The 14181-nt window shown below is 46.1% G+C and overlaps 1 protein-coding gene across 4 annotated transcripts in view; it reads left to right on the plus strand.

Moving 5' to 3' along the window:
• The first annotated feature begins 1388 nt into the window (after window positions 1-1388).
• Cldn10 (claudin 10) overlaps window positions 1389-14181 on the plus strand; it is an 85527-nt gene continuing 72734 nt past the window's right edge. For 2 of the 4 annotated variants that reach the window (XM_027393939.2, XM_035452515.1), the window contains exon 1: window positions 1389-1602. In XM_027393939.2, the coding sequence (XP_027249740.1) occupies window positions 1389-1602 (214 nt within the window). The remainder of the gene's footprint in view (window positions 1603-14181) is intronic. The other 2 variants (XM_027393940.2, XM_035452516.1) reach the window with 1 other exon arrangement.

The raw sequence follows: 14181 nt of genomic DNA on the forward strand, positions 1-14181 counted from the left end.
AAGGTGGAAAGTGAAGACTAGCACCATGACTGTCCTCCACATGGAGCACACGTGTGCCCTCACTCACACACAACTACACACACACACACACATACACACACACACACAACTACACACACAGACACACAACTACACACACACAACTACACACATGCACAACTACACACACACAACTACACACACACAACTACACATACACACACACACAACTACACACACACACACACACACACACACACAAAGATTTTAAAAGTGAAGAGTTTCTCAAGTGGCCACCTAAAGATAACCCATAAACCAGGAAGCAATTATAGCATAACATTGAAGGATTATTAACCCAAATGCATCTATAGAATTAAAAATCAATCAAACAACTCAAATAATGCAACAGAGTAGCAAGCAAGCACGTCACAGTTCATGACAGACAAAAACCACGGTTCATCGAGATCTCCCAAAACATGTTCATCGCGATCTCCCAAAACATGCTCCAGCCTTGTTCATGGTGACAAACATAAATTTGTGATCATAATATGTTTTTTTAATTCTCCATCAAGTTGTCTAGAATTTGAAAACCCTCAGCTCCACAACGCCAAGTATTAGGAATCAGAACAATGAAGACTTGTTCATGTGAGGACCAACGTGTGCTAGATTTACCCCGAAGGGCAATTGGCAATCGTCTATGAAGATGGTGTCATCTTCTAAGCCCCTTGGGAGCCTCACTCAGGTGCACAAGGGCAAATGCACAGTAGTGATTGTGCTTGGCTAATCGTTACTAAGGAGGGAAATAGGAACAATATTGATCTCAGAGAAAGTGGATGAACTGTGGTCTGTGCACTCACTGAAATAATATATCCAGCCGTCCGATGAGTGATAGCTGCGTCATGGTCACAGAGAAATCATATACACAATACTGTGCGTAAAAGGGTTATGGGTCATCTGTCAGCATGACTGCATTTATGTAAAGACTCAAAATCATGTAAACTTAAAGAAACTGGTCAAATAAAGAGCCTCTAAATGTTACTGTATAATCTGTACTTTGCAATATCTGATCATTGCATGGCTCACTAACTCCAAGCTAACAGAAAATTAAGCATTAACTCTGATGCTAACAAAAAAAAATTCCTTGCAGTACCAAATCCTTTAAAATTCATCTACAAAATTTCGGTATCTCAGTAGAGGATTTGAAAGATTATTCCAGGCTAATTCTAAGATGCCGTTAGTGAATCGTACTTTATCCTAAGTTCCAGCACTTCCAGCCATCGGACCATGAAGAATTGTCACCTACCCTCATGGGCTGGTTGTAACATTTGTGGAACTTCTGTCCAGGGACTGCATGCCTAGACCAACAAAGCATTCTGTCTGGACTGTGACGGAGGGCAAGGCTGAGCGACATGTCCAGGGCACAGATCTCGGCTCTGGTGTGTGGTATCGGAGGGTTTGGTGCTCTGGTTGCCGCCACTACATCCAATGAGTGGAAAGTGACCACCCGTGCCTCCTCTGTGATAACCGCCACTTGGGTTTACCAGGGTCTGTGGATGAACTGCGCAGGTAACGCCTTGGGCTCCTTTCACTGCCGGCCGCATTTCACTATCTTCAGAGTAGAAGGTAAATATTAGAGCTGTGTTCGGGGCTGGAGCAGAGCTTTACCTTCCTCTTCCTGAGCTGTGTCAGTGAGCTGCTGACAGTTGCCCGCTTGATCTTGATATGTTACTGCCACATTTGCTTACAATGGATGGGGCTCTATTGGCTAACATAATTAAATGACTGATTTGGACAAAAGAAAATTAAGAATAACCTTATGGATCTTGTAGACCTGGCTGAGGTCAGGAGTAGACTCCAACAGAAAGGGCAGAAACAATTGCCTTGGCTTAAGACCTGGTGTTAATATTCGATGAGTCAGAGAGAAGTCTTCACAGGAGTTCTGTCCTGTGTTGAAAGATCTTGCACTGATTTTGAGTCTTCCACTTGAAGGATAATGCTGAATGAAGGAAATAATTCAAAAGTCAGAGTGGTTCCCGTGTTTTCTTCTCTAGAGCCACATTTAGTGATAAAACAACAGTGCCATAAATGTTAGTTAACTGAAAGAAAATGCCATGGATGTCCCTTTTGCTTCTTTTAGTTTGCTTTTCAGATGTGTGTAATCTTCCTCTTCAGAACTCTGGATCTTAAAGAGGACAGTTTTGTTTGGTTGGCTCTTTGGTTTTAAAGGCCATTTTCACACTTTAGAGGCCTCCAAAGAAATAACTGTCATTAGTTGTACAGCTTTTTAATAATCTCCATCTGTCTTTTCTTGCTGAAAAGTGTATACTTCTGCAAATATGCCTGTGATGTAAGCTTATAGAGTTAAAACTCTGCCCAAGTTCTGTTAGAATACAGTCTTTTCACAATCAAGTGACAAAACTGTACCTTGGCCTCAGAGAGAGCCTCAGAGGGGGGCGGAATTTAACTACAAGTAACTAAAGTGTAATATTTTACGGGGCTTTGTATCAGGTCTGAGCAACATTAGTCCCTAGTGAGTGTCAAGGCATAAAGACAGACTACTTCAATAGAGCCAGGAGATTGCTTAGAACAAGCTATGAGTATGCCCAAGCGTGGTCAGCCCAGGCAAGCTCTTGGTAGTAGCATGTGCTTTCCTAGAATCTGTTAGAGAAATCACTCTTGTCTTCCTAGTCAGTCCTGACTTCCTTGATAGAAAAACTTTTCCTTGAACAGGGAGGAAGACCAGAGGAAAGAAGTGTGTGTAGGCATGGCTTCTCAGTGAGCCTCTGTGCCTCATTCTTTCCCATACTTCTTAGCCTGTCTCTACCTTGAGCAGCATGCGAGTAGCTCTGCTTCTTTGTTCTTAACTGAATATATACATATATTTTAAACAAACATTTCAGCTTATTGTGTTTTATGCCCTAATGAAACTTAGTTATTGAGAAAGACACATGTTCAATCTTGGCCCCCAGGTGACCTAAAGAACCATGACAGATCTCTGTACAACTTCAGTGGCTCCTTCTCAAATGCAGCTTAGAAAACACACACACAGCCAGGAATGCTACCACTAAACAGGTGGTCCAAACAATAATCTACCCTTGAAACTCAGTTTTAAAATATTGAAACATTTATCATCATCATCATCATCATCATTGTGTGTGTACACAGTGTGTGCATGTGCGCAGGTGTGCAGGTACACACATGCCAAATCATATGTGGGAGGCCAAAGAAGACTTTCTGGAGTCAGTTCACTCTGTCCTCCTTCACTTTGGTTTTGGGGACCTAAGTTAGGGTGTCAGCAGGAGCATTGGGGTAACGGACCAAGCACAGTGCCCATGGCTTCTGTGTAGGCTCTTGGGATTCAAGCTCAGGTAGTCACACTTAAACAACAAGATTTTACTCACTGGGCCATCTTCCCAGCCTCTAGTATCCTTGTCATATGGTGATTACGTGACATAACACCGGCAAAATGCATGTTTACTCCGCCTGACAGAAATAAGGGTCTCCATAAGTGGTGGCAATTACTACTATGAAGACCCCTTTAGTCCTTTGAAACTAAAGCCACATGGAAGCCAATGCCTCTGGCTCCTGCAGCACCTCTTGTCGGGAAAGCTGAGGCAAGGATTGCTATTATGTGACATAGCTGCATAATTTATTTTTTAATGTCCTGGGATTGTTCCAATCAGCCCTGGTAAGACACTTGATACACAAATGCCTATAACATGTAATGGAAAGACTTCATACTCACAGACCTTAAGAATGCAGGAGGCAGGCATGCTTGCAAGGCCTTGTGGGTAAATATGAGATTAACGAATGGGCAGAAGAGAGGAGCAGAGCATGGACCTATGTCTCCTCAGTAAAGAACTGTGCTGGACAGAGCCACTGGCTTGGACATGCTTTGTATTGACTAGTTCAAATGATTTTAGCAAGTTCTCAGGCCAGGGTTGTCTAGTAGCTTGGGGTGTGTGAGTTGGATAAGGAGCACTTGGGGGATGGTTCTTGATTGGCTGGTTTGTAAGGCATGTCTGCAGAGATCGTGTGAGAGAGAGTTAGCTCTGGGGAAGGGTGTCCTTACCCTAGTCAGCAGAGGTCTCAGTAACTACAGAAAAGAGAACACAGCTGAGAAACACAGACGACACAGTGTCAACACCAGACCCTGGGTCTTTGCACAGATATCAGCTGGGCAGAGGTTTGCTGTCCCATCCCACCTTGAGGTATAAAACACACATCTAACTTGCAGCAGCTTTTTTGCTGGCAAATTATTTTGTGTAAAGAAAGTTCATGTTTCACTTTCACTTTCCTGGGGTTCCCACACCCTGTGCATTGTCCAGTCACTTCTGCTGAGTAGCCACTGTACAGTTCTGTTACCTAACCCATCACAGACAAAGTCTCATCAGAATGGGAAGATACTCAAAAGACAACTTTAATAAATATTTCCGTGTGTATGGGCCAGTATGTGTGTGCACACTCGTGTGTGTGTGTGTGTGTGTGTGTGTGTGTGTGTGTGTGTGTGTGTAAGTACATTTGTGTGCAGATGCACATGCATGCACACGTATGAGAGGGTCAGAGGTCAACAGCAAGTCCCGAGGATGCCCCTGCCTCTGCCTCCCAGCCCTGGGCTTACAAGTGCATGTTACCGAGTACTTACTTGGACACTGGGAATCAAGCTCCAGTCCTCACACCTGCACAAGCATTCTACAGGGTGAGCCATCTCTCCCATCTCCTCAAGGGACATTATAGCGTGTGCAAAGACAATCCGTAGTCCGTAAGGCTAAGATTTCTTTATTCAGATAAACAACAGCCAAACACAAGCCAGAGCATGCCCAGAGGCAGCAAGCTAGGGAGGCCAGAGAGAAGGGGCCTCCACGCGTCTGCAGCCCCTTAAGAATTGCTCCGGCGTCATCCTCGACATCCCCTGACCACACCCTCACAGGCATGGCCAGGCACACCTGTAGGGGCTCCTAAGAGGCAGGGCTACAGTGTCTCCCTACAGGACACTTCCCAAGAAAACATTGCATGCATCCATTGTTAAACTTCTCACACCTATGCACTTGGAGATAATGCTCACTACAGAAAACTGCCTTGATCTTAATTGAACTTGAGGTAATTGGACAGCTGGTCTGCAGTTGAGCCTTTGTTAGATATTTGTATTACAGGCAAATTTGATTACCAAAGGTTGACAATTGTCAAGTGGTTGTGTTGCCCATGTTGCAGACCCAAAAGGATCTTGTGGGATTTAACTTGCTGATTCATTAACATGTCCTGTCATCAAAGCAATCAACTAGATTCCGGTCAGACTACTCTGTGTTTCCCTGGAGAACAGGACGTGGACCTGTCTGAGGCTATGCAGCCTAGAGTGAGGCAGATATCAGCCTAGAATGGTGGAGCTACAGGGCAGTTAAGTACAGGGGACACAATTCCCAGAAGAGCTGATGCTAGAATCGTCTGCAAAGATGGCAGAAGTCTAGAAGGACAAGAGAGGAGGCATCTCAGGCTAAGGTGCCTACCCAGCCCCATAATTCATTAACTACATGACTTGGGGCAGAACTCTGAAATCTTGAGCTCCCTGGTCTGTAGAATGGGAGTGTTAGCTCCTGCAAGGACGACACTGTGTTAAAATGTGGGTGACATGCAGGGTAATGCCTGGCATCTACACGCAAAGACCCAAAAGCAGGGAAGAGCCACATGCCCCAGGGCGTGGCCAGAGCACATCCATAAGATTGAAGAAGGCTGTAGACAGAAATAAAGAGGAAACTTCCAGGGATATTTAGTCCAAGGGATTAGACTTCACTTGGCATTGGAAGGCTACAAGAACAGGGTAAGCTTTGAGTTCCTGGTGGGATTTGGCTATGGGAAGATGCCCAGGGTTTCCTATTAGAACCTGAAGAGAAAAAGCAGTGGAAACCTAGGCAGACTTCTGGAGGTAGAACTGATGTGTTAGTGGCTTGTGAGAAATGAAGGGGTGTGTAGGGATTCCTGCTGGGGGGCTGGGCGGCTGGTGGGAGATAGAAAGCTGGTCACACAGCTCATCCTCAGTCTAAGATCTAGCCCTTGACTCTGTACAGTAATACTTCCTAACACACACCATGCTCTCAAGTTCTCCAATTCTTTCTTTTCTAAAAAACACTTTAATTTATTCTTTGACAACGGCCTACATGTATACAATGTGTTTGACTATATTGTCATTAATTCCCCTATCAACCTCTGTTACCCAGCCCTTCTCTTCTGTTAGTTGCTTTCCTGTTGCTGTGACAGACACCATGACCAAGTCCACTCGAAGAAGGAAGAGTTTATTTGGGCTGAAGAGTCCACGATTGCGGAGCAGAGGCCCAGCCATGGGAGCAGGAAGCTGAGGGCTCATGAGATAGAGAACTAGAACTAGAAAAGAGTAGAAAAGCCAGCCTCCGCGACAGGCCTCCTCCAAGGCCACACCTCCTGAGCCTCCCCAGCAGCACTAAAGGGGACCAGGAATTCAAATATCCAACACTATAGGGGCATCTCATCTAAACCACCACACCCTGGACTCCTACATAACTTCTCTGTCTGCTTCCAGTCCTGCTTGTGTGTGGCCTGCTGAGTTTAGTTAGAGCTGCTTGGGTGACCACAGGTAGGAAGTTATTTATGGGGCATAGCTATACCGCGGAAGAAAAGGACTCTCTCTGCCCAGTAACTATGAACTGCCCAGGGAGGGATTAGGTGTCTGGAGCCCATCCCCCACCTGTGGTGGAACGTGGATGGGCCCTGTCCCACGGAACTGACTCAGCTGAGCGGTGAAGAACCTCGGGGTCAGCTGAAGCCCATTCTCCTGGCTGAACCAGGCCTCAGACCTCTATGCTGTCTGTCTGTGTTTCAGGCAGGAGACTGATCACATGACTGTCAATTCCCTGGTCCCAGTGGCCGCCTCCTGACTCGGAGCCTGCCCTGAACTCCATGATTAACCAACCTGCCCGGTGGCCACATTTCTTCAGCCTGCTTAGTTCTCTTTAACTGTACAATGACTTTTTTTCAATAGTGCCAGGGGAAGAGCTATTGTAAGGTGTGCGTAAGTGGTGAGAATGTTAGGAGGTGAGAATGGGGGTTAGTCAGGATACAGACACACACACACACACACACACACACACACACAGAGAGAGAGACAGAGAGAGAGGGAGAGAGACAGAGAGACAGAGAGAGACAGAGAGTCTGAGAGAGAGAGAGAGGGAGGGAGAGGGAGGGAAGGAGAACTGGAGAAAGACAGAGACAGAGACAGACAGACAGACAGACACACACACACACACACACACACACACAGAGAGAGAGAGAGAGAGAGAGAGAGAGAGAGAGAGACAGAGACAGAGACAGAGACAGAGACAGAGAGTCAGACAGAGAGGGAGAGAGACAGAGAGACAGAGAGAGACAGAGAGTCTGAGAGAGAGAGAGAGAGAGAGAGAGAGAGAGGAAGGGAGAGGGAGGGAAGGAGAACGGGAGAAAGACAGAGACAGAGACAGACAGACAGACAGACAGACACACACACACACAGAAAGAGAGAGAGAGAGAGAGAGAGAGAGAGAGAGAGAGAGAGAGAGAGAACACACCGGTCACATATATAATCCATTCATTTGATTTCAAAAGTACTCATGAGCCTGTAGTGACTCCTAGTACCCATCTTGAGCCTGGATGCCAGTGACCACAGCACTGGCAAGGTGGATTCCCACAATGCCTCCTTCCTTCTCAGGTTGTTGTCCGACATTGCCTCAGAATGAGCCTCATAGTCCCTCCCATTCCCCCGAAGATCCTCCATGTCACAGGCAGAGGTGACTGCTCGTCCAGGCTCAGCCTCTGGGCTCTCTGTGCTGACCTAGATTTGGATGAAATGCTAGAGAAAAAAAATTCCATTTTTCTACTCATTGTGAGCAAGGCTGTACGGCATGGCCAGGAATAACTTCCCAAGGCAGAGCTTCCTAGTTCAGCTCCAGGCTTCCCTCAGCTGCTGTGGAGAGCAGCCCCACACACCCTGCCCCCGCACCTGTCCTCTCCCTCTCCCCACATGGGCTTTCTATGTTGGTGCTACGATCATGCTGTTTTACAGTGAAGAGACATAGGTGTGTTGGGGCTGCATTCATGGCTGAACTCCCGCCCTCCATGGTCCAGCCATCACTGCTCCCAGGACTGGCTAACTCTCAACAAGAAAGATGAGGGCATCCCGCTCAGCCCTGCTTCTCCACCCTCCACCCCTCCCCTGCTTCAGTCTCCACCCCACCCCGCCCCGAATGCTCAGCCTTAGTATCTTCCTCCAGGGCTCCGCCCCCATACGGCTTGTTCTTGCTTTATGATTTTGCTAATCCAGCTTCTACCGTGGCTACTGCGTACTTTCTGTCTCTCAGCACTGGGTTTTAGCTCCAGGAGGACAGGGATTTAACAGTTTCTGCCTGGCTTCTTCTCTAGACCATTCTGCACAAAATCCGTGCTCCTTTGTTTTTAAGACAGGGACTAACTGCAGACCTGAGCGCCTCATACTCATACTCAGCCTGGGATGCCCTCGAATTTGCAGCCATCCTCTCGCCTCTGCCTCACAAGTGCTATAATTCCAGTCAAGTGAGGCTCCAGGGCAGATAAAACCCATTTTCTGTAGGTGTTGAATTAATGAATAACCATTTGTTGAGCTGAATGAATGAAGGCGGGACCTGGGTCCTGGGGCGTTGAGATTTCTTTTCTAACAAATGCTGTTTTGCTTCAGTTTGCATCGCTGTCACAGAATACATACAGGATGGCTGTGGCTCGCATTGTTGTAGTTTAGCGGTGGTGAGAGCATGCAACAAACCCACGTGGAAGCTTTTTGCTAGAGGTGAAAGAGGAAGTCGACTCCGGAAAGGGAAGTGGTGAAAAGAGGAGCTCGGGGGACAGGTGGAGCTTGCTTTAAAAGGTGCTCTTTGCACATGTGTACAGAGCCTTACACAGCCACGCAGCACATGACATAATGACGTCCCACGGTAGGGCCCCAGGGCTGACAAGTATTCGTTTGCCTGAATACTGTCAAGTGCATGCTTGGCCATGCACTGAGGCTGGCTAGGTATTTGCCTGAGTGCTGGCAAACACATCTTGCCAGGTGATACGGGGTGGGCTAGCATAAGGCCTGAATGCTAACATGTACACCTCAATACAAAGAAAAGAGAAACACTTACCTCACAGCTTGAGGGGCTAACACCCACAGTAAGACAGACTCATTTTTTTTTTCCTCAATGTGTGCCTACTCAGTCTGTAAACTTGCAGTAATCCTCCTGCCTCGGCCTCTGGAGCACTGAGGTTACAGTTGCGAGCCAGCACTCTCAGCTGGGCAGCCTGCACATTCAGCCTCTGGTGCGGGCTACCTTGTAATTTGTGGAAAATTAGAAATGGACCCAGCTATAGACAGAAGAGTTCATGCGGTGAGGGTGGAAACTAGAGACCAGACAGGGGCCCTGATTTCCGTTTTTATCACAGCCAGCTTCCTCCTCTGAGGCCCAGCCCACTCTACCAGACCACTGTTAACAAGACTGGACCTTCCAATGACCTAATGACCTTTCATGCCCACCCTTAAGGTGTCAGCACCACCCCACGGGGACCACAGCATCTTTGGAGACACGCTCAAACCTTGTCCAAACCACAGCTCTCACGGTGGCCTTGCTGAATCTCTCCAGACAGATACATATCCATACCCCCCTTCCTTTGCAAAAGCATAGATAGCATGGTGGACGCGGGGCACTCAAGTTCACTTAGCGGAAGAGGAAGTGTCCTGTGGCAGGTGCCTCCGTGGGACCTTTGTTTCTGGGCTCAGAGACCATCCCTCTAGTCATCTATTCTAGAACACATCTGGGATTTTCTTCTGACAGAAATCTCCAAAATATACTCTGTAAAATACCTGTGACACCCATTGGTTCCTGGTTTCCTTCATTGTGTAGGACTTTGCATTCGGACATTAACATGAAAATCTCAGGCTCATCCACACTGTTCCTTCTGGGCTGCAGAAAACGGCCCACTGAAAAATCTGGAAGTGTTTCTAAAGATACAGATGGTGGGTTAGCTAGATGAAGCCGTGTGATTCTAAAGATATAGACAGTGGCTAGTTAGACTAACTCATGTGATTCCAAAGATACAGACAGACAGTGGCTAATTAGACTAACTCATGTGATTCCAAAGATACAGACAGTGGCTAGTTAGACTAACTCATGTGATTCTAAAGATGCAGGCAGTGGCTAGCCAGACTAACTCTGATTTCCTGGGCTGAATGAGTCTGAGCCCTTGCTCTCTTCAGAGGGACTCCGTCTGGACTAAGTCCCTGTCCTGGTGATTAATGACTCTCAGATATGAATGTGGTGGTCAGTCTCGTCCATAAATCATGCAGCCATGCGTGACCACCATCATCAGAAAACGGGCTCCCTGGCTCCTCATCTGCAGGATTTCAGAGTGGCCAGGACACATGGACATTTCTATGAGGACATTTCTATGGCAAGTGCTAACAGCACATCTACAAAGTGCAAGGTAAACACATGTAGCCATTCAATGCCCTCAGACCAAATTACCAGCTGTGGGCTTCTGGGGCAGATAGGACCAGCGAGGTTATCTCTGTCACAGCGTGAGGCAGCTCATGATTGGCTAGGAAATGCTGTCCTTTCTCGTCTTGCTCTCCAACTCTGGTGGGTGGGATGGAAGGGGAAATAATTTTCCAACAATAAACTGTTTCCTCTCTGGGATGGCTTCCTGTCGGGGTTTTCTTTGCTCCTCTCTTCCTTCCTTAATTACACAGACTCACCAACTGGCCTTCAGCTTTGTAGAAGACCTGTAAATGGCTGTCACTCTTAACCTCAATTCCTAGGTATCCCCCCCCCACCACCACCACGCATGCTTACAAATGTTGATTCTCAAGCTGCGGGCATTGCTTTCCTGACCTTTTAAAACCCTCTTCCACATGTCACTTCTTTGTCCTGACGTGCAAAAGTGTGCCATCTACTGAAGCAGTCTCCCTCCCGGGGCACTGCCGTCAGTTTTGCATTTATGCCCAAGTCCTGATGGGGTCTAGGGTGGTGCTGCAGGCTTTCCTAGGAGTCCTGCCATCTCTGAGCTTCCCTGGCCACACCTCCTCATTAATTCCTTAGTGCTCCCTATGTACAGGGAGGAAACCAGACATTCTTCTCAGCTGGGTTATAGCTTGGCTTTCGTTTCAACAATGGTACCACCTGTCTCCCACACCCTTCCTCTAGCTAAACACATGAGAGCAAACACTTGGTTTTGTGCACATACTGTATCTGAGAAGTAAATACCTCTCCAGCAACACCACTGCAAGCATGCTCTTCCATTGAGGATCTGGCGCATGGTCCCCTCAAAGACTTATTCTACCCCGCTGGTCCCTGACCACCTCTCCGTCACTTGACTCTCTCCCCCAACACTGCCACTTTCTCCTTCTTGTCCCCCAGCCCTCCCTTATTCCTCCCCTACGTTAACCACAGACTGCTAAGAGTGGTAACCAGTGACACATTTGTGGTAGGTGTTTCGTTACCCACAGCCACGATGACCAAGTCAGGGCAGATGGGTACAACACTGGCCAGAAGCCTGTATCTGCCCTCCTGCCCCAGCAATCAAAGGAGTTCAGTGCTGGACTGGGGATGATCACTAGTGCAGGCTGCTCTCCTCTCTCACCGTCTCATTTGTTGGTCTGAAGGAAAGTGTTGTCTACACTTTGACCTCAGTTTGGGAGCTCACAAGGGATGGTGGTAACCAAGGATGGATGGAGGCAGGGAGACGGGTGATGTCCACATCCTGGGCCCTTTCAGGAAATGCCTCCTGAAAATGTGTGAATCTGAGGAGATTCTAATGGCAAAGTACTGCTGAACTCCATGAGCAGCTTGTGAATTTAAAATTATTCTGTGGAGGTGTGATGTGTGCTTCCCGCCCTCCTCACAGTTAAGTTCTAGTTGGGAGGCTGCAAGAGCAATAAATTAAAGTTTTGTGCAAAAATCCCCAGTGGTCAATCATGCTCTTGGATCAGTAGGATCAACATAGTAAAAATGGCAATCTTGCCAAAAGCAATCTACAGATTCAATGCAATCCCCATCAAAATCCCAACACAATTCTTCACAGACCTTGAAAGAACAGTACGCAACTTCACATGGAAAAACAAAAGACCCAGGATAGCCAAAACATCCCTATACAATAAAGAAACTTTCAGAGGCATCACCATCCCTGACTTCAAGCTCTATTACAGAGCTATAGTCCTGAAAACAGATTGGTATTAGCACAAAAATAGACAGGTAGACCAATGGAATCAAAATGAAGACCTTGGTATTAACCCACACACCTATGAACACCTGGTTTTTGACAAAGAAGCTAAAATTACACAATGGAAAAAAGAAAGCATCTTCAACAAATGGTGCTGGCATAACTGGATGCTGGCATGTAGAAGACTGCAGATAGATCCATGTCTATCGCCTTGCACAAACTTAAGTCCAAATGGATCAAAGACCTCAACATAAATCCAGCCACACCAAACTTACTAGAAGAGAAGGCAGATGGTACCCCTTGAATTAATTGGTACAGGAGACTGCTTCCTGAACATTACACCCATAGCACAGACACTGAGATCAACAATTGATAAATGGGACGTCCTGAAACTGAAAAGCTTCTGTAAGGCAAAGGACATAGCAAGACAAAACGACAGCCCAAAGACTGGGAAAAGATGTTTACCAGCCCTACATCTGACAGAGGGCTGATCTCCAAAATTTACAAAGAACTCAAGAAGCTAGTCTCCAAAACACCAAACAATCCAATTAAAAAGTGAGGTACAGAACTAAATAGAGAATTCTCAATAGAGGATTCTAAAATGGCTGAAAGACACTTCATCCTTAGCCATCAGGAAAATGCAAATCAAAACAACTCTGAGATACTATCTCATTCATGTCAAAATGGCTAAAATCAAAACCACCAATGACAGCTTATGTTGGAGAGGATGTGGAGAAAGGGGAACACTCCTCCACTGCTGGTGGGAGTGCCAACTTGTACAGCCACTGTGGAAATCAGTATGGTGATTTCTCGGGAAAATGGGAATCCGTCTACCTCAAGATCCAACAATTCTACTCCCAGGCATATACCCAAGGTATGCACATTCATACAACAAGGACATCTGTTCAGCTATGTTCACTAAATCTTTTTTGTCTGTTTGTTTGTTTTGACTTTCTGAGACAGGGCTTCTCCATGAAGCCCTGGCTGTCCTGGAACTCACTCACTCTATAGATCAGGCTGGCCTCACACTTAGAGATCTGCCCACCTCTGCTTCCCAAGTGCTGGGATTAAGGTGTGTGTCAACCTGGTCTGGATAGTTTTACTGAGTCTCACAGAACTAAAGTTTGATGACCAAAAAGCTAAAGCTGGGGTTTGGATAGATTAGAAGGAAATATTCCCGATGTTTTTTTTTTTAAATATATATATGAATGCTTGGTTTTTCTCATTAAATACTGTTGACAACTAATCTCTCTGAAACTACAAAGAAAAAAGCATACTAGATACATTCCTCAAGGAGAAAAACACACCTGATACATTGCACGGAAGTTTGTTTCCTAACCCCTAACAGGAAATTTGATTTAAAAATTGGTTTTCTGCAGCCTGGTGGTTGTGGCAACAGGATTCTGTCTGGTCACATTTTCAAACCTCTTCAGCACTGCAGCATATTTTATTAGCATTTTCCCAAAGAAAACATTTAATATCTTCTCTTTTAAAATATTTTAGCTGGGCATGGTGGTTCACAGCTTCTATCCCAACAATTGGGAGGCTGAGTCAGGCTGATCTCTCTATAGGTTCAAGACGAGTCCCTCTACACAGCAAGTTCCAGGCCAGCCTGGGCCACATAGAGAGAGACCCCATCTCAAGAAAACAAATAAATTAATAAGTTTAATTGCATATATTTAATTGTGTGTGTGTGTGTGTGTGTGTGTGTGTGTGTGTGTGTGTGTGTGTGTAGGCCAGAGGACAATTTGGGGGAATGGATTTTCTCCTTCCACTGTGAGCATCTCTGGGATGAATCTCAGGTCATCAGGCTTGGTGCAAATCTTTACCTGCAGATATGTTCACCAGCCCTAGTCCAGGTCTTTTGAAAGTGAAAAGAAACTGTTCTGGGCTTATTTCTTTTAGAAGTTTTTGATGATATAAATTGAATTCAAATTATTTAATTGGCATTTCATATAAAAATAAATTCAAAAT

Source organism: Cricetulus griseus (genome assembly GCF_003668045.3).
Source record: "Cricetulus griseus strain 17A/GY chromosome 1 unlocalized genomic scaffold, alternate assembly CriGri-PICRH-1.0 chr1_1, whole genome shotgun sequence".
Lineage (NCBI taxonomy): Eukaryota > Metazoa > Chordata > Mammalia > Rodentia > Cricetidae > Cricetulus > Cricetulus griseus.